Source organism: Amphimedon queenslandica, unplaced genomic scaffold, assembly GCF_000090795.2.
Source record: "Amphimedon queenslandica unplaced genomic scaffold, v1.1 AMPQUscaffold_13355, whole genome shotgun sequence".
In the NCBI taxonomy this organism is placed as follows: domain Eukaryota; kingdom Metazoa; phylum Porifera; class Demospongiae; order Haplosclerida; family Niphatidae; genus Amphimedon; species Amphimedon queenslandica.
In genome coordinates, this window is record NW_003546409.1 from 52,572 (window position 1) to 78,261 (window position 25,690).

At 36.6% G+C, this 25,690-nt stretch overlaps 7 protein-coding genes and 1 long non-coding RNA gene across 9 annotated transcripts in view; 4 read left to right on the top strand and 4 right to left on the bottom strand.

Moving 5' to 3' along the window:
* The first annotated feature begins 11 nt into the window (after nucleotides 1-11).
* Nucleotides 12-2,477, top strand: LOC100634484 (N(G),N(G)-dimethylarginine dimethylaminohydrolase 1-like). Its single transcript, XM_019997735.1, has 4 exons — nucleotides 12-167; nucleotides 783-894; nucleotides 1,741-1,901; nucleotides 2,035-2,477. Exons 1-4 carry the CDS (start codon nucleotides 24-26, stop codon nucleotides 2,401-2,403), a joined length of 786 nt encoding a protein of 261 aa, XP_019853294.1. The 5' UTR covers nucleotides 12-23; the 3' UTR covers nucleotides 2,404-2,477.
* A 412-nt stretch (nucleotides 2,478-2,889) lies between these two features.
* Nucleotides 2,890-5,746, bottom strand: LOC109582788 (T-box-containing protein TBXT-like). Its single transcript, XM_019997733.1, has 6 exons — nucleotides 5,061-5,746; nucleotides 4,649-4,919; nucleotides 4,396-4,524; nucleotides 4,113-4,329; nucleotides 3,656-3,872; nucleotides 2,890-3,384 (listed from the first exon to the last, which is right to left on the bottom strand). Exons 1-6 carry the CDS (start codon nucleotides 5,627-5,629, stop codon nucleotides 3,165-3,167), a joined length of 1,623 nt encoding a protein of 540 aa, XP_019853292.1. The 5' UTR covers nucleotides 5,630-5,746; the 3' UTR covers nucleotides 2,890-3,164.
* A 309-nt stretch (nucleotides 5,747-6,055) lies between these two features.
* Nucleotides 6,056-8,883, top strand: LOC100632202 (brachyury protein homolog A-like). The gene is given in 6 exon segments (NM_001308626.1): nucleotides 6,056-6,537; nucleotides 6,626-6,896; nucleotides 7,241-7,381; nucleotides 7,432-7,511; nucleotides 7,760-7,926; nucleotides 8,407-8,883. Coding segments are annotated over 6 exon segments (1,257 nt in total). The 5' UTR covers nucleotides 6,056-6,157; the 3' UTR covers nucleotides 8,625-8,883.
* On the bottom strand, nucleotides 8,840-9,700 carry LOC105313083 (glutaredoxin-like protein C5orf63 homolog). Its single transcript, XM_011406227.2, has 3 exons — nucleotides 9,586-9,700; nucleotides 9,406-9,462; nucleotides 8,840-9,330 (listed from the first exon to the last, which is right to left on the bottom strand). Exons 1-3 carry the CDS (start codon nucleotides 9,649-9,651, stop codon nucleotides 9,175-9,177), a joined length of 279 nt encoding a protein of 92 aa, XP_011404529.1. The 5' UTR covers nucleotides 9,652-9,700; the 3' UTR covers nucleotides 8,840-9,174.
* Nucleotides 9,692-11,311, top strand: LOC100632328 (vesicle-associated membrane protein 4-like). The gene is made up of 7 exons (XM_003387256.3): nucleotides 9,692-9,796; nucleotides 9,842-9,888; nucleotides 9,946-10,023; nucleotides 10,561-10,661; nucleotides 10,889-10,968; nucleotides 11,035-11,086; nucleotides 11,140-11,311. Exons 1-7 carry the CDS (start codon nucleotides 9,752-9,754, stop codon nucleotides 11,169-11,171), a joined length of 435 nt encoding a protein of 144 aa, XP_003387304.1. The 5' UTR covers nucleotides 9,692-9,751; the 3' UTR covers nucleotides 11,172-11,311.
* LOC100632454 (uncharacterized) lies at nucleotides 11,158-11,576 on the bottom strand. Its single transcript, XR_898163.1, has 2 exons — nucleotides 11,400-11,576; nucleotides 11,158-11,339 (listed from the first exon to the last, which is right to left on the bottom strand). It is a non-coding gene; the product is annotated as an uncharacterized LOC100632454 (long non-coding RNA).
* A 22-nt stretch (nucleotides 11,577-11,598) lies between these two features.
* LOC100634736 (lysine-specific demethylase 8-like) lies at nucleotides 11,599-13,801 on the top strand. Its single transcript, XM_019997734.1, has 6 exons — nucleotides 11,599-12,255; nucleotides 12,581-12,728; nucleotides 12,778-12,825; nucleotides 12,949-13,122; nucleotides 13,181-13,270; nucleotides 13,386-13,801. The coding sequence occupies exons 1-6, from the start codon at nucleotides 11,606-11,608 to the stop codon at nucleotides 13,548-13,550; spliced, it is 1,275 nt and encodes a 424-aa protein (XP_019853293.1). The 5' UTR covers nucleotides 11,599-11,605; the 3' UTR covers nucleotides 13,551-13,801.
* The window catches only part of LOC100634860 (rap guanine nucleotide exchange factor 1-like), a 13,122-nt gene continuing 1,174 nt past the window's right edge, over nucleotides 13,743-25,690 (bottom strand). Inside the window, exons 3-27 of one of the 2 annotated variants that reach the window (XM_019997731.1) lie at nucleotides 25,103-25,115; nucleotides 24,952-25,027; nucleotides 24,380-24,452; nucleotides 23,971-24,109; nucleotides 22,847-23,000; nucleotides 22,673-22,752; nucleotides 21,780-22,023; nucleotides 21,268-21,361; nucleotides 20,970-21,117; nucleotides 20,839-20,881; nucleotides 20,271-20,546; nucleotides 20,029-20,149; nucleotides 19,559-19,683; nucleotides 19,002-19,058; nucleotides 18,860-18,906; nucleotides 18,467-18,621; nucleotides 17,603-17,768; nucleotides 17,148-17,318; nucleotides 16,883-17,065; nucleotides 16,128-16,209; nucleotides 15,974-16,075; nucleotides 15,675-15,772; nucleotides 15,309-15,440; nucleotides 14,712-14,790; nucleotides 13,743-14,237 (exon numbers count right to left, since the gene is read on the bottom strand). In XM_019997731.1, the coding sequence (XP_019853290.1) occupies nucleotides 14,157-14,237; nucleotides 14,712-14,790; nucleotides 15,309-15,440; nucleotides 15,675-15,772; nucleotides 15,974-16,075; nucleotides 16,128-16,209; nucleotides 16,883-17,065; nucleotides 17,148-17,318; nucleotides 17,603-17,768; nucleotides 18,467-18,621; nucleotides 18,860-18,906; nucleotides 19,002-19,058; nucleotides 19,559-19,683; nucleotides 20,029-20,149; nucleotides 20,271-20,546; nucleotides 20,839-20,881; nucleotides 20,970-21,117; nucleotides 21,268-21,361; nucleotides 21,780-22,023; nucleotides 22,673-22,752; nucleotides 22,847-23,000; nucleotides 23,971-24,109; nucleotides 24,380-24,452; nucleotides 24,952-25,027; nucleotides 25,103-25,115 (2,939 nt within the window). In that variant the 3' untranslated portion in view covers nucleotides 13,743-14,156. Of the gene's footprint in view, nucleotides 14,238-14,711; nucleotides 14,791-15,308; nucleotides 15,441-15,674; nucleotides 15,773-15,973; nucleotides 16,076-16,127; nucleotides 16,210-16,882; nucleotides 17,066-17,147; nucleotides 17,319-17,602; nucleotides 17,769-18,466; nucleotides 18,622-18,859; nucleotides 18,907-19,001; nucleotides 19,059-19,558; nucleotides 19,684-20,028; nucleotides 20,150-20,270; nucleotides 20,547-20,838; nucleotides 20,882-20,969; nucleotides 21,118-21,243; nucleotides 21,362-21,779; nucleotides 22,024-22,672; nucleotides 22,753-22,846; nucleotides 23,001-23,970; nucleotides 24,110-24,379; nucleotides 24,453-24,951; nucleotides 25,028-25,102; nucleotides 25,116-25,690 lie in introns of both variants that reach the window. The other variant, XM_011406239.2, reaches the window with a different exon arrangement.

Genomic DNA, 25,690 nt, shown 5'->3' on the forward strand with positions numbered 1-25,690 from the left:
GCAGCAAGGAAGAATTGGCTGATATGTTTCGATATACTAAAGCTATTGTTTGTGGTGTGCCTGCATCTCTGCCAGAAGCAGCTCTAAGGCTCGAGGCTGATGCTCCAATAGTTGATCTGGAGTTAGCAAGGAAGCAGCATAGAGAATACATTGATGTCCTGGAAAAGGTATGTTAAATAAAATGCTCATAACTTTAAAAATTGAAGTCGGAACCAGCTCAAACTTTCTACGCAGCATAAGTACATCAATATGTATCAGAAAATGTAATAAAAATTGGGGGTAATTTTGAAGCCATTTTTTGGAAAAAACCATGGGCTATAGCCTTGGGTATTTTTCCAATTTTGGCTCATTTTTTAAAAAGGACGTAACTCAGAAATTTGAAGTCGGAATCAGCTCAAACTTTCTACACAGCATAAGTACATCAATATGTATCAGAAAATGTAATAAAAATTGGGGATGATTTTGGAGCCATTTTTTGGAAAAAACCATGGGCTATAGCCTTGGGTACTTTTCAGAATTTTTGCATTTTCTTAAAATGGCCTTAACTCAAAAAATTGAAGTCGAAATCAGCTCAAACTTGCTATGTAGCATAAGTACATCAATATGTATCAGAAAATGTAATAAAAATTGGGGGTAATTTCGGAGCCATTTTTTGGAAAAAAAATCATAGGCCATAGTTCATGCTTTTTTCTTGCTCATCAATATTATACCACTCAAAAAAGATACTGATTTATTAACTAACTATATCTAAACTTTGAACTAATAGCATTATCTGTTATTAGGAGATGGGACTCGAGATAATACACATAAAAGAAAACGAAGATTTCCCTGATTGTGTTTTTGTTGAAGATCCACTAGTTGTCTGTGGAGATACAGCACTAATTACTATACCAGGTAGACAAATGGAAAAAGAGGAAGAGATACTGCATGGGCTTAAGTGCATGTACATCATTATGCTACTGCATTTTAAAAGCATAACTGATATCAATTGGTTTGTTACTTTATTTCTACTAGCCTGTAACACTTGAATACTATTAATAATGATAATAATAGTATGACCACTGTGTGTTATAGTTCAAGTCATTGCATCTACAATACCCATTACTGCTAAGAAACCGCCTCATATTTAAGACCACTTTTAAACAGACTTGAAGTTCTATTTTTGCTGATTATATTGCCCTTTTGCCTACCTGATGAAAAAACACCCCTCTTGTAAGACCAACATTTCCTGTAACCAGAGGGTAGTCTTTGAAAGTGGGACTACCCTACCCATTCAATTGTATGCTTCTTAACTTCTAAATAATATTTTGTCTATATATGTATTTGTCCTGTTTATGTTTTTGAGAGGTTCGTAAAGTTTAGGAAGACCTCATTAGCAGCTGTTCAGTGTCCAATAGTGCTAAATGCTAGTTGACCTAGCTTCTAGTCCCTCTCAATTGAAAATCAGCTAAACCTGGACCACTATTACTCCAGTAAACCAAACAGCTGGTCTTTGTGGGCTGTGAATTTTGGAGTGAGCCTATTTCGTGATCTCTGGCTTGGCCCACTTTAAAATCAATTTTTAAGGAAATCCATTAAGAGTTTTAATTATTATTAGCATTGTTGTCCATACCTGTATAGTTATTGATTTGTTAAAGTTTGCATCAAATTAACTAGTGCTTAGCCATGCAGCCTTCTCAATCTTAGTAACAAAATAAAAATAATATCTACATCTTTTCTAACAGTTGTATACATTTTTAGGGCATGCTTCCAGAAGGGGAGAAACTATACCTTTAAAGGAGACAGTTCTCTCACTGGGTCTTAAAGTAGTAGAGATGAAACCCCCTGGACTAATGGATGGCGGTGACGTCCTTTTCACTGGCAGGGAGTTCTTTATTGGACTTTCATCAAGAACAAATGAGGTACATATTCAGTACATGTAGAGATTATGAATTAGTGTATAATGAAGGTATGTTTAGTTCGATAAAACCTGATTTGTTATCAAAGTATAATAACTAAAATGAATCCAATAATATTTTCTGTTTATCAATATAGGAAGGAATAGAGCAGTTAAGACAGTGTTTTTCTGACTATCCTGTTACTCCAATTCCAGTTAGTGGCTCATTGCATCTCAAGTCATTTTGTTCAATGGCTAGTCCTGATGTAATTGCCATCGGGACCTCAGAGCCAGCTCAAAAGTCACGTTCAATCATAACAAAAGAAGGAAAGTTCCCGTACGAGTTTATCAGCCTCCCAAGCAATCCAGAAGCTAACTGCGTGTTTGCTAATAATGTATTGATTCATGGACTCGGAAAGGAAAGAAGCGAATTTGATCGTTTGTCATGCAAGAAGGTTCCACTCCCTCTACCTGAGCTAAACAAAGTTGATGGCTGCTTCACGTGTTGCTCTGTTCTCATTCCTTAAATTCTGTGATTTGTTACGTTTCCTTTCTAAATAATAATAATTTTTCACTTGTGATTCATCATTTAAACTGTAAATTGCAGGTCTTCTTCATACCCCACTTTAGCCAAACACTTCTTTGCAATCCTACCCCTCTTTCAATCTCCTGCCCTCACTTAAGCATTCATAGCTCCTTGTTGTAATAAAAGATTATAACAGTCTTGCAAGAGAGTGTATACATGCAGAAAAATATGATTTTGTGTATGAGGTAAGCATGTTTACCTTATAAGTTGGCTCAGTGTTCATAGCAGATTGTGCACTTTAATTTGTGCTCATTTGAGGCTTGGAGTGGTAAATGGTGTTACAATGCGTCAAACTGTGGAATTTAATTACAACTCAGGGAGGAACACATTTATAATTTTACAGGTACATGTATGCATGAGAGTACATGTACACTGTATGCGAGATATAGTCTGTCATGTGTATTTGATGTGTAAAATCGATACTTCATTCTAATTCATTTAAAAATTTGTTGTTTAAAACAGTTTATCATTATTACTATTAAGGAGAAAATAATGAATTGAAAGAGGAGTTAGACTGAATAAGGTTAAAAGTTTGATAATTTTGAGTTCATAATAATCTGCAGAAAGTAAGTGATCCGTAACACAAGAGGGGGATAAAATAACAAAAACTGACAACACACAAAAATGATGAACAACAAGACAAGTATATATAATATATATATATGTATATATAGATAGATAGATATATGATTTGTAGAGTTTTTAAATAAATACATCATCGTCATCTTCAAAACTCATATTAATGGAGAAAGGTGGTTTCGATGGATGCAGTTGAGGTGGTGGGTGAGGAGGGAGAGGGTGATGAGAGGATGGAGCACTGAAGCAGTGCGGATCAATGAAGCAAGGCTGTGGATGGGGTGCTGGTATTCCAGTGGTTTCCATAGGACTCACCAAAGTGGCATCAGGAGACTCAAGATACATGCTATAGCATTATTAATAAAGGGAAGAGAGATTAGTGTAAATGGAACAATGTAAACGTTCAATCTTATAAACGATTTAAAAAACTTGTGGATGACATATGTGGGCAATGTGATTATGCCAATATATGCAGGGGATCTAGTACTGTACATTTTAGCCAGAGTAAATAATGGGCCCATTATTTACTCTTGATTTTAGTGAATTGTTCCAGTGACAATATTAATGATAATATGTATTATAGTATGAACTCCAGTAGCTAATATTTCTCTACTTACTGTGTTGGTGGCCCCTGATGAATGTAAGGAGCTTCAGTGAAAGTGTCCATCATTTGTGGTGGTGCATAGACAAGTGAATTGGTATACAGGCAAGGCTCATCTGACCAGTAATTGAAGGCTGGATTGCAATCATAGTGTGTCTCCATTGGCTGAATCGTGTTAGGCAGTGCAGCTGGTATCCAGCCTAATATCTCTGTACTACTTGAGCTTTCAAACCCTTTGTTATAAAAAAAACAAAATATCCATTTAATAAGCAAGCAAGCTCTCAATAGCTATAGTTCTGTGTACATTACTATTTGGATTGTTCACAATATAAAGACACACGTGTATACATGTGTGTTTGTATGCATGGAGAAAAGTGAGGGAGAAGGCATTATCCACAAATAGCAAGTGATAATTGTGCACAAACTATCCTTGAAAGCATTGAAAGACCACACACGTAGGAGCTATAGCCTACCTGACTCCACACTCGTAGCACTTCCCCTACTAGTGCTCACTACGGTTGCTGAAGCATGCTTGATGACAGGGGCGTGAGATGAAACGGAGACAGAGGATTTAGATGAGTGGCGATAATGTCCGCCTCGCTTTGAGCCCTCATTTACGGAATTATCGGAAGAGATGGAGTCACGAAAAGCTCGCGCGTAAGGATTATTATCAATTTTCAACTGCGTAATCTGAGGGAGAGAAAGGAAGAGGTATGTAGCATTTAAAAATAAATGTGATTTTAAAAAATTCCTTGCCTTGCTGTTTTGGTAAGCGGTGACAGCAATGAATGCTGTCTCAGGAAACTGGTATGTGTGTGACATTCTAGTAGTCTCACAAACGAGACGTATAGTAGGAATATACTTTTGCATGGAGTTGAGAATGACCTGCAAAAATAAGTTGTAAAAAGTGTCATCTTATAAAAATAAGTAAATTTCACTTTAATAAATAATAGTAAAAACAAAACTATAATGAGTATGATTATTATAAAAGCAGTGGATTCTATCTTACTTGGTCTCTGTATATTGTATTCTTGTTGTTAGTCAGTTTGAGAAATTTAAACGTTACAGGTTTCTCTAACCAAAAGACTCCAGTGTTTGGCGACTCTGGATGCATGTACGTCCTATAGCTAAACTTTTTGTCCACTTTTCCTACTGGGACCCAATCGGTTTGCATGAACTTGTACCTCCGATCATCGGCAGGGAGAATGTCGAGATATAGAGAGTAAATGTCTTCTGGGTTGAGGTTGTTGATAAGGATTGATATAGCCGGGAACATCCGCCTAATCAATAAGCACCCGTTAAATAATAAAATGTACACAAAGAGCTTAAAATATTAAAAATTGATAAAAAACTATTTGAATTTTGTTTTAAAAAAATTAACATCAAATCAATGTATGCTTTTAAATCATGCTTTCTATTACCTCCCGTTTTTTGTTATGACCATTTCTGTCCCAATCTGAGAGAACTGCTGCCAGAGACCCGCGTTCTCTAGTGTCACACTGTAGTTGCTACTGTTTGGTGAAGAGGCCTGAGGACCTGGAGTCTTTCGAAGAGCTCTCCCGAGACATTTATTCGTCACTATCGGAGGATTAGTGCTGTTGGATTTCTCTCGTTTTATTTTGACTAGATCCTGAGGTCCCTCTTCATCCCCGTCTATATATTTGCAAAACCTTTCCAGTTCCTCCATGTTGGCTGAGTTGTCTGGGGTTATAGAACCTTTGGTATCCACATCTGGAAGAGCAACGTCCGTCCATACATCCTCGCCGAGCATCCCGAGTTCTGGGAGGAGCTCCTCAATTTCTTCCTCGTCAAGCGAGTCTCCTTGAAAAGAGCACTCCAGTGATCTTCCTGGCTGCTCTTCAAGTTCTGCATGGTCACTGTGCAGCGATCTTCCGCCTGCAGTATTCAAACTAAGGGCTTGCTGAACAGCAGCAGATATATCATAAGGACGCGGTAGTTCGACTGGGCTCACTGGACTAGTGTTGGCCATGGCATGGGGCAGTTAATAGTAATGCAATAAGTCTATAATTAGCTCTTTTCGAGACTAGTTTAAAATAGCCTACTCTTTGGTGTCTTGCATCTCAAGTGACGGGATCTGCGGGCCTAAATGCATTATAAGGCTTGGGAGCCCTCGCGAGATGTGCTAAGCAGTACCTATGCAAGGAATGAGGGAGCCCCTGTTGATTAATTTCTAGCTTCACACAAACAACCTCCATAACAATGACCACTTGCTTAGAAATAAAAGTGAATGCAACTGTAGCAAAGGTTGAGAAACATTTTGCAAATGGCATAAAGAAAAGAACTGTATTTTTAAAATTTAAATTGCATGTAGTGGAGAAAGCAGAGATTTTTGTTTAAAAAAACACCAACAAAAAGAGACAATTAAAAACCAGCCCCGCCCACAAAAATTAAGCCGACTCGTGAGGTGCAAAACTTTCTAGCGCATTAGAACTTGATAGGTGTTGTGTACTCTCTCTCTACTTGCTGGAACGAATAACAAAAGCACAAAGCAACCAAAATGAACACAGAAGTAGCTCCGGAGGAGTTTGAGCCAGAAATAAAAAGAGGCTGCTGGAAGGAAGAGCCAGAAGATGACGAGCTGCCCCTCTTGAACGTCCCGGACAACTCCAGACTCGGAGGTGTCAAAATGGAGACCGCTGATCCATCCATCAGCTTGGAGATTTGCAGCAAAGGTGGGGGTAGCCTTCTAGGCCAGGAAGAACTCAATCCACAGTCCACAACAAGCACAGACAGCCCCGAGGCTGAAGAGCTAGAAGAAAGTCCCTCGCCATTACTAGCAACTCCACACAGTGGGATAACACTCACTCTTGACAACATGGACTTGTGGAGCAAGTTTTCTGCAGTGGCTACTGAAATGATCATCACCAAATCCGGCAGGTGAGCTTATACACAATGGGCCTTTATTGAAGCAAATGATAAAAATTGATTTTAATATAAAATGATTATTTTTCTATCATTTTGGTAGACGAATGTTTCCAACTTTCAGTGCAAGCATCTGCGGACTGCAAATGGACCAGAAGTACACCATGACCTTCCGCTGCAACCCGGCAGACAACAAGCGATACAAGTTTGTCAACACGAGCTGGGTCGTCGCAGGTAAAGGAGAGAGCCACATTGATGATCTCCTAGCGCATGTTCATCCAGACTCACCAGCACTGGGAAAGCATTGGCTCCACAATAAGGTCCATTTCAAGAAAGTGAAACTCACAAATAACAAGAACACAAGAAAAGGCCAAGTAAATGCAATAATAATAATAGTAACTAAACTTGCAGGCAAAATTGCACCTATTTTAACAGGCTTTTTTATTCTCATCGGTAAAACACATTTTATAATAAGGATCTAAAAAAGAGCTATTAGTTGCATACTTAAGGTATAGACAGAATAAGCTATTAGTCTGCCACCTCATTCAATGGAAACAAACATTTCTCAAACCAATGAAAGTCCATTGAAGGCTAATGTGTTTATTGAGAAGTATTTTATTTTTTTGTTGCAGTCCAAGCAGGGTGTGGTGTATAATTATGAGAGTACAATTATCTTATTCCCTCCCCCTCCTCTCTCTCTCCCTCCTCTCTCTTGCAGATTGCACTCAATTCTATGCACAAGTATATACCTTGTGTCATTGTCAGTAAATTCATCACCCGTAAGAAATCCGAAGTCGTTCATGTACAAGAATTCCCAGAAGCATATTTCTATGCTGTCACAGCTTACCAGAATGATCAAGTATTACATGCAGTTTATATAATATTTATAATTAATTTATCAACATGCAGGTGACACAGCTAAAAATTGATAATAACCCATTTGCAAAGGCATTTAGGGACTCTCCTGCAGACTCAGAGCTACAATCAGGGTAACTTTAAAACCACTAAATACATGCATTATAAATGCCATAAGTTATATATCAAATTGCTTACAAAGCTACACTACAGTGCAGTGAATTGCCAGTGAATTGCCATTGTCTGTGTGTGCATCACTACTTAAGCAAAATAGTTGAAATTCCCAACTATTTAAAGCATTGCAATAGTAAATGCTGTATAGCTATCAACACTGATCTATGCTCTATATGATTGGACACACAAAAACTCTTTGTTCCTTTAGATTCAATTATCATGGTAATTGGTTCAACAATGGAATATCAAGATGGCCAGTGCCCAGTTCGCCTCTTCTTGGACCGAGTTCCTATCCTCAGAATTCTCCACTTTTGAGTCCAAAATGGCCGCCACTCTCTCCTCTACTTAGTCCGTACCAGGGAGATTTCACTCAAGGTAATGAAGGGTATAACAATATTTAATGCAGCATGCATAAATTTCATTTTATGCATTAAGCGGCTGTCAAAATTTATGAAGCAGTACTATGTGGCACTTTTATACTAGTAGCAATGTGTCAAGTAATGGTTTCATTAAACAAAGCTACTTAGAAATGACACAAATAATCACCTATTTATATATAGCGGAAAATTTTGGCGGGAATTAAATTTGGCGTTTCGACAGCCATTCGCCAAAATAAAATCTGCCATTTTGAGCCATTATACGCACGCTCAATGGCACATGGCCACAAGTTTGCCAAATTTAAATTTGCCGATCACAAAAATTTAGCAATTTGCCAAATTTTAGTCCTTCCAAAAATTCCCGCTATACGGCAACAAATGACAATACTTTGGAGCTAATATTAAATTATTAAAGGCAGAGTACCTTGGATAATGGATTTATAAGTCATTTTTTTCTTTATTTTCTTTCTTCCACTAGTTACATTTAGTCAAGTTACACCGAGTGCCATGCCCATTACTGGCCCTTCTCCTCTACCTCAATTCGGATCGGTCTTCGGTTGGGACAGCTCAACCGGTCACTTTTCCCTTGCCACGTCAAACATGTTCCGGCCTTCGCTTCCGACCACACCCACCATCCCAACCCTCCCTCCAACCACGGGGGGCGCCAATATTGCGGACGCCGCACACGACGTCTGACTTCATTCATTCAATATGTCTCTCATGCTCATTAAAAATTTTTCGTCTTTTAATATGTTTAGTTGGCTAACTTACTAACTGACATACATGTACATACATGCACACACACACACTCGTGCTGTATATCATAGTATATGTTTTTATATGTACTTGTGGTTGTGAGTTGTTAGTGTGTGCCTGTCTCTACAATGATTTCTTATACTGTCTGCATGCAGACACGAATAATTCCCCTTCTTTCCAATAGTAAAACTTTAATTCCATTTCAGTTCACAATTTACGAGATAACGGATGCATAGTTAGTACAAATAATGGTACTGGATTATAATGATTGCTATTAAAAAATTGAAATCATGAGAAACACAGCTATGAGAGTATTACATAGTTTGTCATTAAAATAGTGCAAATTAATAAATCAAAATATTCAAGATTTTAATTTAAAAAAGGAGTATGTGAAGATAGGTTGTAATAGCATATAAAAGGCAGTGAATTTATTGTTTAAAATATAATTACAATAGCAATTATTATTACAATATCACAAGTACCTGATTCGCTATTTTGATGACAAAGCTTCTAGTAATTTATCTTCGTTTATCCTGTGCTTCATCAGATAACGGCCATTAATGTGAAGCACTGGTATATCATGTTTATACGCTTCGTACCACTTGGCTCCTTCACTTGTGTCAATGCAAACTTCTTCATATACAAACTAAAGAATTAATTATTTTAAAATAATATTTTTCATGATAATCTTTTTTTAAATTATAATTTATTTACTGCATACCTGATCCTTGTATTTATCAAGAATTGTTCTTGCTTCCTCACATAATGAGCAACCTCCCTAAATTAAAAATAACTAACAAAAAGTGATGAAAAAAAAACAGAAGCTGGAAGGCATAAAAATAGAACACAAATAATTTACTAAATTAAAATTTTGTTTCATCAAAGCAATAATAAAATTAACCTGCTTCGTGAAAAAGGTCAGAACTGGGAGCTGCCTGGAAAAAGACGACAAAAATCGAGCCGCCATCTTTATGTAGGCGTTGTCAAGAATTAATGAGGGCGTGGCTTAAAATTAGAAGGAGGTGTGACAAGTAACACATTTTCAACTTCCAAGTCTTCAACCAAAAATGCCTCCTAAATTTAAAAGGGGACAGAGAGGCGGGCAGGACAGGGTAAGAGATGAAAGCCACGCTATTTTATCATCTTTTATGTAACAGGTACAACTATTGGGGCTGGACTCCTCTGACGAAGAGGAAGAAGAAATGTGAGAGATTATTAATGATGTTTATTTTTATAATTAAATTATGTTAATATTTTGTAGTTTTGTTAACAGCTCTCCTCATGTGCCTCACTCAAGTAGAACGCACTCACAATATGCTCAAGATCCTAAAATACGGCAGTAAGTATTAATATGTGTCTTGCACATCAGTATTATCAGAGCTACTCTATATTCATTACTGTAAAGTTCATAATTATAAATATTATTGTTAGGAGGGTTGGGTGGTCTCCAAAGATAACAACCACGTATGAAAAATATAAGAATTATACTATTATTAGATTCCTGAATACTAACATGATGTAATGTATTGACACTATTTATGTACCAACCTGTGTTCTTTAAAGTAATATTTATATCATTCGAGTATTTAGCATTTTTGTATGTACATCATGAGTCAGGGTTCTGCCTGGAATAAAATTAGAGGTAGTTGGAGACTAATATTGTTCCTTTTAAATTTATGTCCACCATACTAGTAGACTACAATATCATGCTTTATGTATGGTTATTAGTATTAATTGGATGGTTGGTCTAAGTGATGAACTGGTTGGTTCATTTGTTGAGGTGGTTGTCCTGACCACCATAGGCAGAACTATGATGCATGTAAATGGAGCTTGAGTTGTGCATTATTTTATGATGTTATTGTCTTTGCTCTGTTAGGGTACAGAATCAGGTCACTGGTGTAATAAGTACAATGAAGGACAATATAACCAAAGTCCTGGAGAGAGGAGACAAACTTGAAGACTTGGAAGAGAAATCAGGTATTTATGCTACTTATAAAAGTACTAATAAGAAAAATTGAAGTCGGAATCAGCTCAAATTTTCTACACAGCATAAGTACATCAATATGTATCAGAAAATGTAATAAAAATTGGGGGTGATTTCGGAGCCATTTTTTGGAAAAAACCATGCACATTATAGTGCAGGGATTTTTTTATCATTATGCCCATAACTCATAATATATGATGTCACGCTTCTCTTCTCGCAGGAGAGCTGGCTGAGAGTGCGTCACAATTCAGAGTGAGTTCAAGACGCTTGGAAAGAAAGATGTGGTGGAAGAACTGCAAGGTATGTCAGTTACTGATACATAAAGTGAAGAACATCCCAAGTCATTCTCACTCTCTCATATTATAGTTAAAACTTATTCTTGGAGGAATCGTCGGAATCATTTTATTAATAATAATAGGTAAATAATCATAAATTAATTTAATCATTTTAACCATTCTCTTTTCTCTTCAGTCATTGTTGTTGTCAAGACACAAAATAAGTGAAAAAATACGATCTAATCTCGACTGGAATATGATCACACCCCGTTTTTAATAACTATTATTTAACTATTACCGAGCAGAATTATTACTATTATAAATGATTTACATTGATTTAAATCATAATATTAAATCTTTATAATCAACTAGTCAAAAACCTCCATAAATAAGGACCTAAAGATGGTTAAAAGAATTAATAGTGAGACATCTAAATGATGCTATTTAATTCCTTACCAACTCTCAGTGACACCACGATGGCTGCAAACATGGCCACACTGCCCCAAAGCTGCCTTCTAGCCATCGCCTTCTCGTCCATTACTGCATCTTCAGGAGTCAAATCTTCATCAACTGGCAGCCTCTTCATTTTCAAGTCTTATGTCACCACGTGTTTAGCCACGCCCAGCCAAGCCCCACCCTTTACAAGCCCCGCCCCTTTAAGCATGGAACAACTAGTGGAAGAGCTATCTTTACTTTTGCTCAATGGGACTCTATTAAAGGAGGTCCAGGAGACACTAAACGAGTTAAATACACCTGCAAAATCTAGCTTCTTGACTGCCCTACGGAGGAGTATTGAGAATATAAAAACAGGAGACTACAACAGCTCACATGGCTGGATTCAAGTAGCAATGGATTGGTCCTGGGAACAACTTCACGCAATGCACTGGAAGGACCTCCCCATCTCTTACAGGAGACTATATGCATATACTGCAATTTTGGATGCCATGGTGTATTGTAAGGAAGAGAGATACAGCAATGCAATGGAGGCCATTGATAGGGGCCTTCTGTTAGGTGCACCAGTGCTGAATGACTCTTTACAAAGATGGGGCAGTGCTGTGAGCACTGTTATAAGAGAAACTAACTATAAGAGAAAAGGACAACCTGAATTTGATGAAAAGATTAGCTCTCTTCCTACGAAGAAACTTAAAAATGCAGAGCTGTATCCTGCTGATGTCATCAATACTAGTGTTGAAGTCCTCCATTCACCTCCTTCCCTGTTGCATTTTAAAGAGGACTATATGAAGAAAGAGAAACCTGTACTGATTAAAGGCTGTATAAACCACTGGCCTGCTATGTCAAACAGGCAATGGAGGTATGAAATATAACAAATTTTGTCCATGCATTTAATAATACCAGTGCATATAGTGTAGCTATAATGAGATTCATACTATTGTGTGAAGACCACAAAAATGTAAAAAGTGAGACCCACTATGAACTATTCAAACTGGCTGCTTTAAAAGTCACAGCCTGAAGTGCAACAAGCAATTATGAGGATTAGATGTCTTTAAACAATTTTTGAAAGGGTGTATGCATACATGCAATACCCCTGATGATTTATACTAAATAATAATACTTCACAAAAGCCTTATGATAATTGCTGGACTAGATACTGATCTTTTTAGTTTCAATTCCTATAGCATTGACTACATTAAGAGTGTTGCTGGAGCCAGGACAGTCCCTATTGAGGTAGGATTGAGATACACTGATGAAAACTGGAAGCAAGACCTAATGAGTATAGGAGACTTCATTGACAAATTCATTCTCCTTGAAAGTGAAGAGAAAGAAGTAAGAAAAATCAGTGTATGATGTGACATTATTAATCAACTTTCCACAGGGAGAAAAAGCTAAAGGATATCTTGCTCAGCATCAGCTATTTGACCAAGTACTGATCTGATACTATTATAGTATTGATGTATTATGCATGTGACAGGCTGCATGTATGCTAGTATTAGATAAAATAATAATTAATTTGAGCATACTTTTTCTCTCTTTTTCTATACATTAGATACCAGAGCTAAGAAAGGACATATGTATACCAGATTACTGCTGTCTGAGTCTTAATGAGAGTGCTCCTTCAGATGCTGCTTCATCTGATGATGTCTCCATTAATGCTTGGTTTGGCCCCAAAGGAACGATTTCTCCTCTACACTTTGACCCGCAGCATAACCTACTAGCTCAAGTTCAGGAAATATTTTTTGAAAAATTTTTGATTTTATCTTAATTCTTCTTCTTCTAAGGTCATTGGGGAGAAATATATAAAACTTTATTCTCCTGAAGACACTCCATTACTATATCCACATGAAACCCTATTAACTAACACTAGCAAAGTTAGCTACTAAACATCACACTAATTGGCAAAGAAACTGCTAATATAACTATATACTACACAATAATTTCAACCACTTATAATGTATTGGATGTAATTTTTTAAATCCCCTGCAGGTGGATGCAGAATTCCCTGATCTAAATACTTTCCCTCTCTTTTCAAAAGCTACACCGCTTGAGTGTCATTTGACAGCTGGCGATGTATTATACATCCCACCAAAACACTGGCATTACGTGAGGTCACTGACTGTAAGCTTCTCAGTCAGTTTTTGGTGGAAATAAAAGAAAATCATTTTTTACTTCTTAATGTTTCCTTATATACACTACATATAAGATTATACTTCATTTTATCATAGATATTAGAGTAAATGTAGTCCTGAGTTGTTTGAATCCAAACTGTCTTGAAGCAGTAGGAGGGACATTTACTCTATTATCTCTATGATTTCATTTATGTAATATATATACTTCATTTTATAAGAATTGTAGTTGCTATGTGCATTCTATAAAGCAAAATAGCAACAATAACATGTTAATAATGATAATAAATACACACACAAACAATTAAGTCACTCATAATAATAATAATAATAATAATAATAATAATAACAGTTTTACATTATACTTGTATAAAAAATAAGGAGATTAATTATGGAAGAGAGAGAGAGAAGACAAAAATAATTTATAATATAACACATAATTACGGATAATAAAGTAACAGAGAGATGTGATTAAGAAAAAAATAAAGGAAGAACTCGGTATAAAATAAATTAATTAAAACTTTATGACATAATATATACCGGATGTTCTCTTTCGCGAGCGCCTGCAACTTTCCGCTTTTAAAAATATAAAATGTTTATTATTTTTTTATTTTCTGGTCTACCCTGATCCTTAATTATTGGCACTGCTACTTTGAGTGGAGCTCTTTTGTCTATTGCTTGGTTTAATGTCAGTAGATCTATCCCACAATGACTGCATAAGAAAATAAGTACATGTACAATTGTGCATTATGAATCAATATCAAATGTACATGTATACAGTCAAACCTGTCTATTCCGGACACCTTGGGACCCAATAATACCCTAGCTCCTGATTATAAACCTGTCCTTATTTCAGAGGTTCATTAATACACACTTGTATTGGGACTGATACTACCTGTCTATTCCGGACACCTTGGTACCCAATAATACCCTAGCTCCTGATTATGAACCTGTCCTTATTTCAGAGGTTCATTAATACACATTACTATTGTATTGGGACTGATACTACCTGTCCTCATTATAGAGGTGTCCTTATTTTAGAGTGTCCACAATAGAAGGTTTGACTATACAATGTACATGTACTGTACATGTGAAATTTAACACTTGCAAACTTGCAAAATTGTAAGAATGACATGTAGCATGTGAAATATCTATACTTCTAGCTTGCAAAAAGTAGATAGCTTACCTCATCTGTCTCCACATCAGCAAAGTTGTTGAATACACCCATAATATTAGGATCAGGATGAAAATCCTGACCATATTGCCTGAAAAAGAAAGAAAGAGGGAGAGAGAGGTGATACAGTGTATACCATAAACTATCATCAGTGTATTTATACTTTGATATAGTTAGATTACATGTAGTTTTAATTTTCCTGTTTTCTCAACTACAGTCAAACCTGTCTATTCCGGACACCTTGGGACCAAATAAAACTGTCCTTATTATAGAGGTGTCCTTATTTCAGAGGTTCATTAATACACATTCATATTGTATTGGGACTGATACTACCCCTCCTCATTATAGAGGTGTCCTTATTTTAGAGGTGTCCACAATAGCAGGTTTCACTGTATGTAGATAGTGTTTGACTTAGTCTATTATATTCTAGATCAATGCTTATCTTGTACACATGCATAATTTTTAATTTCTCTATTTGGACTTCTGAGTGTTGTTATGTTTTAAGTAATTCTTTGGTTTTGTTCTATATTTCAGTAATAGTTGATGTACAATTAAATCTACATGCCACTACACCAGCTACATGCAACAAGTGTCCATGTTCAAATTTACTTTGTCTGTGAGAATCTGATGTGATCAACTGATCTAAACTGCTTCCATCTCTTACTAAAGTTGACGCTCACACCGTCTTCCAGCTTACTCGGCTGCTCCTCAAGGAATGTCAAATCTTGCAAGTAGAGACCACTGCAAAGAAATAAATGAATAACATGCAGTAATACAGGTAGTGGACTTCTTTTGTTTGATCAAACTTTTGTTCTTTCTATTCTCTTTTTAGTTACAAAAAGAGAAATTGAACACAAAAATGCATAAAGTAGGAGGGGGTGGTCTTTCTGTAAAGTTGTATTTTCCCAAAGTTTGACCCGACAAAAGAAACCCACTTGTGGTCAAGTTAAATTTACATTCATCACAATCTCTTACATGTATGGTATGCAGGGCGGTTTGGTCTGTGAGAACGCTTGACGATAGTTCTTGAATGAGCCCCGGGAATCAATTAACGCCCTTGGCTCCTCTAAAGTCTAAAATAAAATATAATAATAATAGGTTTTATAAATTAAAAATAATTAAGAATAATAATAGAATACAATAACAGCCTTTATAAATCAGAAATGCATTAATAATCAATATAGAATACAATATACTAGGCTTTATAAATTAAATACACATTAGGCTTCATAAATTAATTATAATAATAACAGATTCAGTCTTGGATTAATTACTTTTAATATTTTTTCTGACCAATCAAGTCGTGAAACAGGTGCACTCTCGATTGCCGAAAGTATTGCTAGATAAGCATTGAAGTTACCGAATTCTCTTAATGACTATAGAGGAGAGATTTAAGGTCATGAAATGAAGTTGTACTTTCTGGTTTACCTTCATTACACTGATAAAGTATACCATAAGCTTTTCTCTCTTTTTCCATTCCAGATCCTTCTCCAATAGTCTACTCTTAGTCCTAGTGAAAATAAAATAAAATAAAATAAAATGAATAAATAATACATGTACATGTATTAACAATGCTAATAGCAGCTGAACATTAATAAAAGTCCTGGATGTGTACAGTACATGGTGTCCAGTTTCATTGCATGATCTGTGTTATTGTTATTCTGACTAGTTATTTCTCTCTTTAACGCTGCCTCTCTACAAATGGTTTGACACATTAACTCATTTTAACACTAGTATAGCTGCCAACAAACTTTGACCCCTGACACCAAAATAGCTTGAACCCTACCCTACATGTACATGTACATGCACCTTTAATGTATGTGTACATGTACATGCACCTTTAATGTATGTGTACATGTACATATACCTTTAATGTATATGTACATGTACATACACATGTATATACTGTAATTATTTTATCCTCTCTCCCGATCTCTTTCTTTAATCTTTCCATCGTTCCCCATTCCCCTATTTTTTCTAAGTAATGGTATGAATGCTGAATGCATGTACTACATTTGTATATTGTACACATTCTCTCTCTCTCTCTCTCTCTCTCTCTCTCTCTCTCTCTCTCTCTCTCTCTCTCTCTCTGTCTCTCTCTCCCTCCCCCTCTCTCTCTCCCTCCCTCTCTCCCTCTCTCTCTCTTTCCCCTTCTCTCTCCCCTCCCTCCCCCTCTCTCTCACCATTGTGACACATTATTAAAGTGCATGGTGAAAAGAGTCAGTCTTGGGCACTTCTCTTCATTGTGCTCCTTGGCCCAGTAGAGCATCTCAGAAACGTCAATTTTGTAAAAGTAGTCAGCATCAAGTATCGTCAGTTGCTTAGCAACCTCTGACGCATCAAAATCATTGATACTAGCAGGACGACTAAAAAAATTAACATAAAAAAATCTAATTTCAATCCTTAAAAATAATTTAATTCTTGAAGTTTTTCATTCCATCATCTTACCCTGATTTCCGACACATGGCGAATGATAGTGGTATAAATTCCGGCGCTTTCTGATTCAACTTCTCGACGAGGGCATTTCTTACCAGCTGCCCAAATTTCAAGTTCCCGTCTTTAAGCATCATATGAATGAACTCAATTAACGTAATCTCCGCCTCTTTTATCAGCGCTACACTGCATAAAAAAATAAATAATAAAAATTTCATAATTAACAAGTGTAACAGTGTAAAAATATTCCTATAATTGTTTTCACCACCTTGCAAGTACAGCTGGGTTCTTATTACGATTTATGAAGGTTCTCTCTACCTTCTAATGCTTCCAAAAAAGACTTTAGACAGTATCTCTATGTTCTTTCGCTGTTAGAAAGCTCATAACTTTGTCCCATGAGCAAACCGTCATTTTTGTTTGCCGTGACCAGATTGATACATGCACATGTACATGTAGATGTTAAAACTTACGCTTGACTGCTGAGAATTCTGACAAGGAGACTTGTTGTTGCCTGCCACACTGCCAAGTTTCCCTGGTTGTAAAAGTATTCGAGACGATACAGCAATTTAGATATGAGCTGATCGGGAGTGATGAAAGTATAGAATGTGGAGAGAAAGGCCTCAGTGTATTGCTTAACTGTTGAGAGAGAGAGAGAGAGAGACAGAGAGAGAGAAGTTGAAGAGTACATTACAAAGTACATATGTACTAGAGACAGAAATATACATTTTTGGAAAAAAAGCTTGGACTATAGCCCATGGTTTTTTTTCCAAAAAATGGCTCCAAAATCACCCACAATTTTTATTACATTTTCCGATGCATATTGATGTACTTATGCTGTGTAGAAAGTTTGAGCTGATTCCGACTTCAATTTTTCAAGTTACGGCCATTTTAAGAAAATGCCAAAATTTTGAAAAATACCCAAGGCTATAGCCCATGGTTTTTTCCAAAAAATGGCTCAGAAATCACCCACAATTTTTATTACATTTTCTGATACGTATTGATGTACTTATGCTGCGTAGAAAGTTTGAGCTGATTCTGACTTAAAATTTTCAAGTTATGGCCATTTTAAGAAAATGCCAAAATTTTGAAAAATACCCAAGGCTATAGCCCATGGTTTTTTTTCCAACAAATGGCTCCGAAATCACCCACAATTTTTATTACATTTTCTGATACATATTGATGTACTTATGCTATGTAGCAAGTTTGAGCTGATTCTGACAGCTACTTTTAAAGTTACGAGTGTCAGAAACAATACAAAAATAGCAAAAAATTGATTAAAAACACTTAAATTTTATTACAAAATATGTACGTTTATGTACGTTTAGAAATTTTACCTGAGCTGCTGGTAGACGCAGCATAAGCAATGAGTGCTTCAATCTCTCCTCCTTTTAAAGTGCACCCTCCATCCCCCTGCTCAAATATAAGATAAGGAGTGGCTTCCTCCAGCTTGAGGTAATCAATCTTCTCTTCCGCTGGGTCCAGTTCATCCCTAATATTAGAAAAAAATAGGGTCTGAAGATGAGTGAATTTGGGGGGGGGGGCAAGATAGTAAATGTTTGAAACAGAGATCCATGAAAAATTAATACATATACCTTTCAATTATTACACATTTTACAATGCTACATGTACATGTACATTTGTGTAGAAAATTTGACGTGAACATGTATCAATTTTAAAAGCATAATAAAAAATAGAATAATATTGATAATCGTAATATAATAGCTTACGCTGAGTCGTCACCATTATGTTTAACACTACTATGAAGAGGAGATCCCTAAAAATAATAATAAATAAATAAATAAATAAACAAACAAATAAATAAATAAACAAATAAATAAACAAACAAATAAATAAAAATAAATAACTTACATTGATCACAGTCGAGGCAGTTCTGGTTGTGCTATCCTGTTTGACCGGTTCGACGACCTACAAATGTAACACAAATACATGTACATGCAAATAAACAAAAACAAATGAAAACATAAAAAATACAAACGTGCACTGGGTACATACACAAGTAACTTAATTAGGTTTACAGCCAACGCCTTTTATGATATGTATACACATAAAGCTTTATGGCAGGTAATTTCTTTGGAGGAAATAATTTTTGGTGAATAGCTATGTTTATATCTATATACAGTCATTCAATTACCAGCTTTAATTTGATTAATGAATTTATATGCATTGGTCTATAGCTAGAGAATTTGGTGGAGTAAAATTTTGGTGAATTTGGCAAATTGAGGTTCATTTGGCAAAATTTTAACCTCCAAATCTCTTTATAATCTCAACTTCTTTAATAGTCAATTTCCCAAATTTTTGACATTCCAAATTTTCTAGCTATACGATAATTCTCCTCTCTCTCTCCCTCCCTCCCCCCCCTCTCTCTCCCTCCCTCCCTCTCTCTCTCTCCCTCTCTCTTTCCTAACTCTTCTTCGTCTCTTCTTAGGCGGTAAAGGGGGAGGGGCCACCATGTCGGGAATGTTTAGCGAAGGAATGAGACTGTCGTCAAAGGTGTAGTCTTGAGAATGGAACAACTGATTGTACATCAAAACTAGAAGAGAGAAAGAGAGAGAGAGAGAGAGAGGGAGGGAGGGGGAGGGAGGGAGGGAGGGAGGGAGGGAGGGAGAGAGGGAGGGAGGGAGGGAGGGAGGGAGAGAGAGAAAGAGATGTAATAAAATGTCAATCATGATGTATGTGATCATGTACAGTATGTACTAGCTGTATGCACATGTATAATTAATTTTAAAATTAAAATCAAATTTAAATTGTACATGTACATGTCGATGATCTTGTTGCTAAAAATAGCACAGTTGGCATAGTGAGCTATTTTTAGCAACTCGGCCAAAATCTTACACAAATAAACAACATGTACATTTGTACATGTACATGTACGTACCTGTTCTCTTCTTCGGAGGGATGGGCGGAGCCTCACCGGTGGGTTGTACGTGAATGGTCTTATTGTATTGGTCAATGAGTTTCAATAAACTGCTGTGCTGTGGAGTAGGAGGGCCACTACCCTAAAAATGAATTAAATAAATTAAATCTATCAATAATTAATACTAAATAATAATAATAATAATAATAATAATAATAATAATAATAATAATAATTTATAATTAATTATTTATTAACACTCACAGATGCCGAGTCTACTCTAGGAGGTTTGTTGGGAAGTGTCGAAGCCACGCCCCCAGGAACTCCGCCCATCCCTTGCTGAGTCTCAAGTTTAGAGCGGAGACCAGCAATGGAGTCTATTCTTAGCGGAGGGGGAGGGGCATCAAGGGAACCTCCCATCGGATGAGAATGAGGTAGCGTGGGCGTGGCTATCAGTCCGGCAGTCATTGAGGCTCTTGGTCCTTTCTTGGAGGGGAGAGGAGGAGGAATGTCATCGTATTCTCCCTTACGGGGACTTTTCTGTAAAATGAGAGAGAGAAATCAGAAGAGCTTTGTGAAGCACAAGCACAGCTGTACATGTACACGTGTACATTATAAAATTCATAAAAAATCCAATTTTGATCGGAATCAACTCAAACTTTCTACAAAACATAAAAACATGTATATATATTAGGAAAAATTATAAAAATGGAGAATTCTCTCCTTTTCAATTTTCATGACATTCGGCAAAAGTCCCTGTACTATAGTACAGGGACAATAAAATAAGATTGTTAACAATATGCAAGAAGAAAGACTAAATGTACCAACTTACCAAAAGAGCAGGTGGAGTATAAGTAGTGACAGGTGAAGAATAACTAAAAATATACATACATGTAAATGTAAAGTCATGTGACACGAGGTCATGTGATACAAAGTCATGTGACACAAGGTCATGTGACTCACGAGTGCTGGTGATAAGAATGGTGAGAGGGAGAGACTTGAGGTGAGTACGACTGCTGCTGAAGGTATTGCTGTTGCTGACGTCTCTTCTTGACCGGGATGGGTGGAGGCTTCTCGCCGGTATCTCCATTTAATGCCCGATCAGTCGGAACTAGAAAAAATGAAAAAATATTAAAATAAAAGTAATTTATTATCACAATCATGAATAACGTAATTACTCAATCACTGCTAATTAATAATTAAATTAATTAATAATCAAATTAATTCATTATCTCACCCTGGCCAGGTGAGCTTGTCTTACGGGTTGGTCCCCAGTGACCGTTGTCGTGGGCAACGACGGGAACAGACGGACGATGGGATGATGGAGGGGGAGGAGTGGCATAGTGAGCCAATTCCTAGAAAAGAAAATAAAACAGAAAAAAATTAAAGTAAAAAATCAAATCCAATATTATGAAGTACATGTACATATACATTGTATATGTACATGTACATCGGCTATTACAAGTACAAGTACGTGTACATGTAGATCTAGAGGGAGTTTAGAAGACTTTTGGTCCCCCATATTTGGTCTAAGTCTCCTAAAATCTCCCACTTTTAGCTTTCGGTCTCATATATTTAGCCCTAGGGGGTCCTTAAATCTCTCTTTTAGTAAGATTGGTCTCCCAAAATTTATTTCTACATCTAACAATGATCATAGTTTCCATGTAAATGTACACCATGTACATATTATTAAACCATTTAATACATAACAATACACAATCTATATCTAATACACCTGCCATACATGTACATTGTACATGTACATGTACTTACTTCATGTCTATCAGCGCTGTCCGATCGTCTGTTCAGCATCACGTCGGAATCAGACGAATCAGAGTTAAGAGAATCACGACTCATGTTAAGCCTCGGCTTAACGCTCTGAGATCTCGTCGGTACGCCAGGAGTAGAGAGAGAGGTGGAGCTGATGGGAGCATCTTGATGATGGTGGGGTAGTGTCGCAGAACCATTAAGAAACTCATTGCCTGTTTTATGAAGAACTGTATCACCAACAGACGACCTACGAGGTATATGTACATGTGACTGTCATGTGATTATACATGTACATGTGACTGTCATGTGATTATACATGTACATGTGACTGTCATGTGATTATACATGTACATGTGACTGTCATGTGATTATACATGTACATGTATAAAACATGCAATAAACATGTAATATGATTAGGTACATGTACATGTACGCTTTAAGTTCACTTTTAATTGCATTTACTAATCATTTTAGTGAATTTAGGACAGGATTAAAATGTACAAATTACCGTCTATCTGGAAATTTTTACTGTGATTTAAATTTTACTAAATTAGAATTTCGCAAAAAATTAGATCACTCATATAAATTACATGCCACATTCAATAATGCACGACACAGTTTTATTTAGTAAAAAATTAATCACAGCACATTTTTAAAACACAAAAATTTTGTATCACACTAATTTCCTGATCTACGGTAACAAAAATCATTAAAGAAAAAGGAGCCAAACCATCACAAATATAAATCAAAATGTAACTGGAAGAAAACTTGATTGAGACGTGGTACATGTACGTGTACATATGAACTGCATGAATACACTTAATGTACATGTGACTGTCATGTGATTGTCATGTGACTGTCATGTGATTGTCATGTGATTGTCATGTGATGATTACCTTCTTGCAGTGACTCTGCTTGGTGTATTACTAGCATTGGTTACTCCTATCACATTCTCAGCTACTAATCTCACTATAGACTGGAGAGAGAGAGAGAGGTGGAGGAGAGAGAGAGAGAGAGAGAGAGAGAGAGAGAAAAATAAAAGAGTAGGTACATTATATACTTGTACTTACATTTAGTCCATCCTTAAATCTCGTCACACAGTCAAAGACATATTCCCTGTTCATGCTGTATCGTGGATCACGACTGGAGAAATCGGCCCATTTCACTAGCAAGGCCACGTTAGCATGAACCTCATTTTGATAGGTATCCATTTTAGACTTTAAACTAAAAAATAATTAAATATCATAATTAAATGTGCACATGTGCAGTATACATAAAATATTCTAAAAATTTACAAAGAGATTTGCTTTCATGCATGTATACAATGTATATAATGAAAATGAGAAAAGATGATTATTCATTACTAACTAAAAGTGTATCATAACTAAAACAATACTTTATAAAGTAAACTGAAGCTATATGTCCATGTACAATGTATGTATAACAAACTTGTCAACAGAGTACATGTGTATGTGAAAATGGGTGTATGTTTACGATATTAAAGTATGCAGAAGGAAAGCATAAATATTTATCATTTGTTCAAGAAGACCAAAACAACATATGGTAATAATGCAATGTGGATTTTAGTAATAGACTAGCTCTCTCTCTCTCTCTCTCCCCCTCTCTCCCCCTCTCTCTCCCCCTCTCTCTCTCCCCCTCTCTCTCTCCCCCTCTCTCTCTCCCTCTCTCCTCCCTCTCCCTCTCTCCCTCTCTCCCTCTCTCCTCCCTCTCTCCTCCCTCTCTCTCTCTCCCTCTCCCTCCCCCTCTCTCTCTCCCTCCTACCCTCCCTCCTTCACAAAGTCTATCACTTCATATGTCACACTGTCTGAGTGTCCCCTTCTTTGATCCTCTGCTTATTAGAAAGTGTTTTATTATGTGTAGACTAGTCTTGCTTCACTTAATCTCTTCACACTACACCGACTACACATGCACTGTGAGCATACATACTGTTGTACTTGACGCATTCGATTATATTATAATGTGAAAGGGATATGTATAACTGTTGCTATTTTTAGTATCATTGTGTGTGTGTGTGTGAAGAGACACTGTGAGTGTTTTGATGTTTCATTATTCCTAAAATCAAGTGAAAACAACTTCTAGACATGACAGCTCAGCAAATGAGTCACGTATGACAAGGAAGGGAGAGAGAGAGAGGGAGAGAGAGAGAGAGAGAGAGAGAGAGAGAGAGATGTACCTAGAATTCTTCTCATAAATATCTTTTGTTAGACATTTTTGTGTAGTAGACACTGCCGAGTCCAGCTGTTGAAGAAGTCTCGTAATGACGTCGCTATAGTTAGGCTGCTTGTCATCAGCAAAGACTTTATCAAGAGAATCTGGGGAGGGAGAGAGAAGGAGAGAGGGAGGGAGAGCAAAATAAAAGCGGGAACACTTAAGGGAAATATAAAATGTACATGTACATTGGGAAGAGAGCAAGAGAGAGAAAATATAAGGTACATATATGTATATGTACATGTACATACAAGCACATGTTGGTAAGTTCAAAGGATACATGTATATGTACAATATTTCTATCATTATTTGAAGCACTGTATGTACATGTACATGTAAATTTACAGTATATAATGTACATGTACTAAACTGACTAGCTATTGTCTCCAGTTCTTGCATTATGTTGGTTTGATGCATAGCTAGCTTCCTATATAGCCCTTCACCAGCCTAGAGAGGGAGGGAGAGGGAGGGAGGGAGGGGGAGAGATAGAGAGACAGAGAGAAAGAGAGAGGAAGAGAGAGAGAGAGGGAGGGAGAGGGGGAGGGAGACAGACAGACAGACAGAGACAGAGAGAGACAGAGACAGAGAGACAGAGAGACAGAGAGAGAGTGAGAGAAAGAGAGACAGACAGACAGACAGAGACAGAGAGAGAGAGAGAGAAAATGTAAAATGATAAGTGAATATATAATGTGGGTATACTGTAACACAATATCATAATAATTGTATACATAGCAACTATTCATGCAGGCGTATTAAAGGAGGTCACATTGCCGGTGGCATTATGACACATAATACACTTGATACCTGTACTTAAACCTAAATATTTATATCCATGAATATATATATACGTGTACATGTACATGTGAAAATACAGTAGGAAGCTATGTTAACAATAAATAACAAGATGAGTGTATATTTCCATATTGAAGTATTTCCTTTTTCTTACAGTAACAGTGACAGCTGGGCTGGAGACATCAGTAGCCTGCTTGCTAGTAGTGTCAGTCTTTTTCTTCTCCTTTTTACTATATAGTAGAGTAGATTTGGTATAGTGTGAATAGTAATAATATCCTGGAATATATACATAATGGAAGACTTACCTTTTAGAGAAAACTTTGTAGATGGAGAGAAGGAACAAAATGAAAGGGAGAGAGAGAGAGAGAGAGAGGAGGGGAGAGGGAGAGAGAGGGGGGGAGAGGGAGAGGGGGAGAGAGAGGGGGGAGAGGGAGAGAGAGGGGGGGAAGAGAGAGAGAGAGAGGGGGGAAGAGAGAGAGAGAGAGAGAGAGAGTTAAAAGTTCAAAACAACATAAATCCATCCATTTCACAGTCCATGCATAATACATGTACATGTACACAAACTCTACACTGCATGTCTTGATAAACAAAAAGAGACATCACACAGATGCACATACATGTACATGTACATGTACTGCCATTGTCTAACAACAATTTGAAATATGCCAAATATTGTCAGCTGCTTATACAAGAGTATTGAGGGACAATGAAACACTATGAAACTAGCTGAATAGTGACTAAGACACATTACTTGTTTTAAAATAATGCGATGATGTTAAAAGTGAGAGAGAGAGAGAAGGTTAACACAATTAACCCACCGGGCACACACTACATCACCTTTACAATACCATAGAGACAGTTTTCCTTTAACAACTGCTACATTACATTACATA

Coding starts and splice junctions, on each gene's coding strand:
- LOC100634484 (XM_019997735.1), top strand. CDS start 24: ATGTTTCGATATACTAAAGCTATTGTTTGTGGTGTGCCTGCATCTCTG. Junction 895..1,740: donor AGCACTAATTACTATACCAG/GTAGACAAATGG, acceptor ATACATTTTTAG/GGCATGCTTCCAGAAGGGGA. Junction 1,902..2,034: donor TTTCATCAAGAACAAATGAG/GTACATATTCAG, acceptor TTATCAATATAG/GAAGGAATAGAGCAGTTAAG.
- LOC109582788 (XM_019997733.1), bottom strand. CDS start 5,629: ATGGCCAACACTAGTCCAGTGAGCCCAGTCGAACTACCGCGTCCTTAT. Junction 4,330..4,395: donor CCGCTTACCAAAACAGCAAG/GCAAGGAATTTT, acceptor TCTCTCCCTCAG/ATTACGCAGTTGAAAATTGA. Junction 3,385..3,655: donor CATCAGGGGCCACCAACACA/GTAAGTAGAGAA, acceptor ATAATGCTATAG/CATGTATCTTGAGTCTCCTG.
- LOC105313083 (XM_011406227.2), bottom strand. CDS start 9,651: ATGGCGGCTCGATTTTTGTCGTCTTTTTCCAGGCAGCTCCCAGTTCTG. Junction 9,463..9,585: donor TGACCTTTTTCACGAAGCAG/GTTAATTTTATT, acceptor TTTTTAATTTAG/GGAGGTTGCTCATTATGTGA. Junction 9,331..9,405: donor TTGATAAATACAAGGATCAG/GTATGCAGTAAA, acceptor TTAATTCTTTAG/TTTGTATATGAAGAAGTTTG.
- LOC100632328 (XM_003387256.3), top strand. CDS start 9,752: ATGCCTCCTAAATTTAAAAGGGGACAGAGAGGCGGGCAGGACAGG. Junction 10,662..10,888: donor AGACTTGGAAGAGAAATCAG/GTATTTATGCTA, acceptor CTCTTCTCGCAG/GAGAGCTGGCTGAGAGTGCG. Junction 11,087..11,139: donor CATTTTATTAATAATAATAG/GTAAATAATCAT, acceptor TTTTCTCTTCAG/TCATTGTTGTTGTCAAGACA.
- LOC100634736 (XM_019997734.1), top strand. CDS start 11,606: ATGGAACAACTAGTGGAAGAGCTATCTTTACTTTTGCTCAATGGGACT. Junction 12,256..12,580: donor ATGTCAAACAGGCAATGGAG/GTATGAAATATA, acceptor CAATTCCTATAG/CATTGACTACATTAAGAGTG. Junction 13,271..13,385: donor TATTAACTAACACTAGCAAA/GTTAGCTACTAA, acceptor AATCCCCTGCAG/GTGGATGCAGAATTCCCTGA.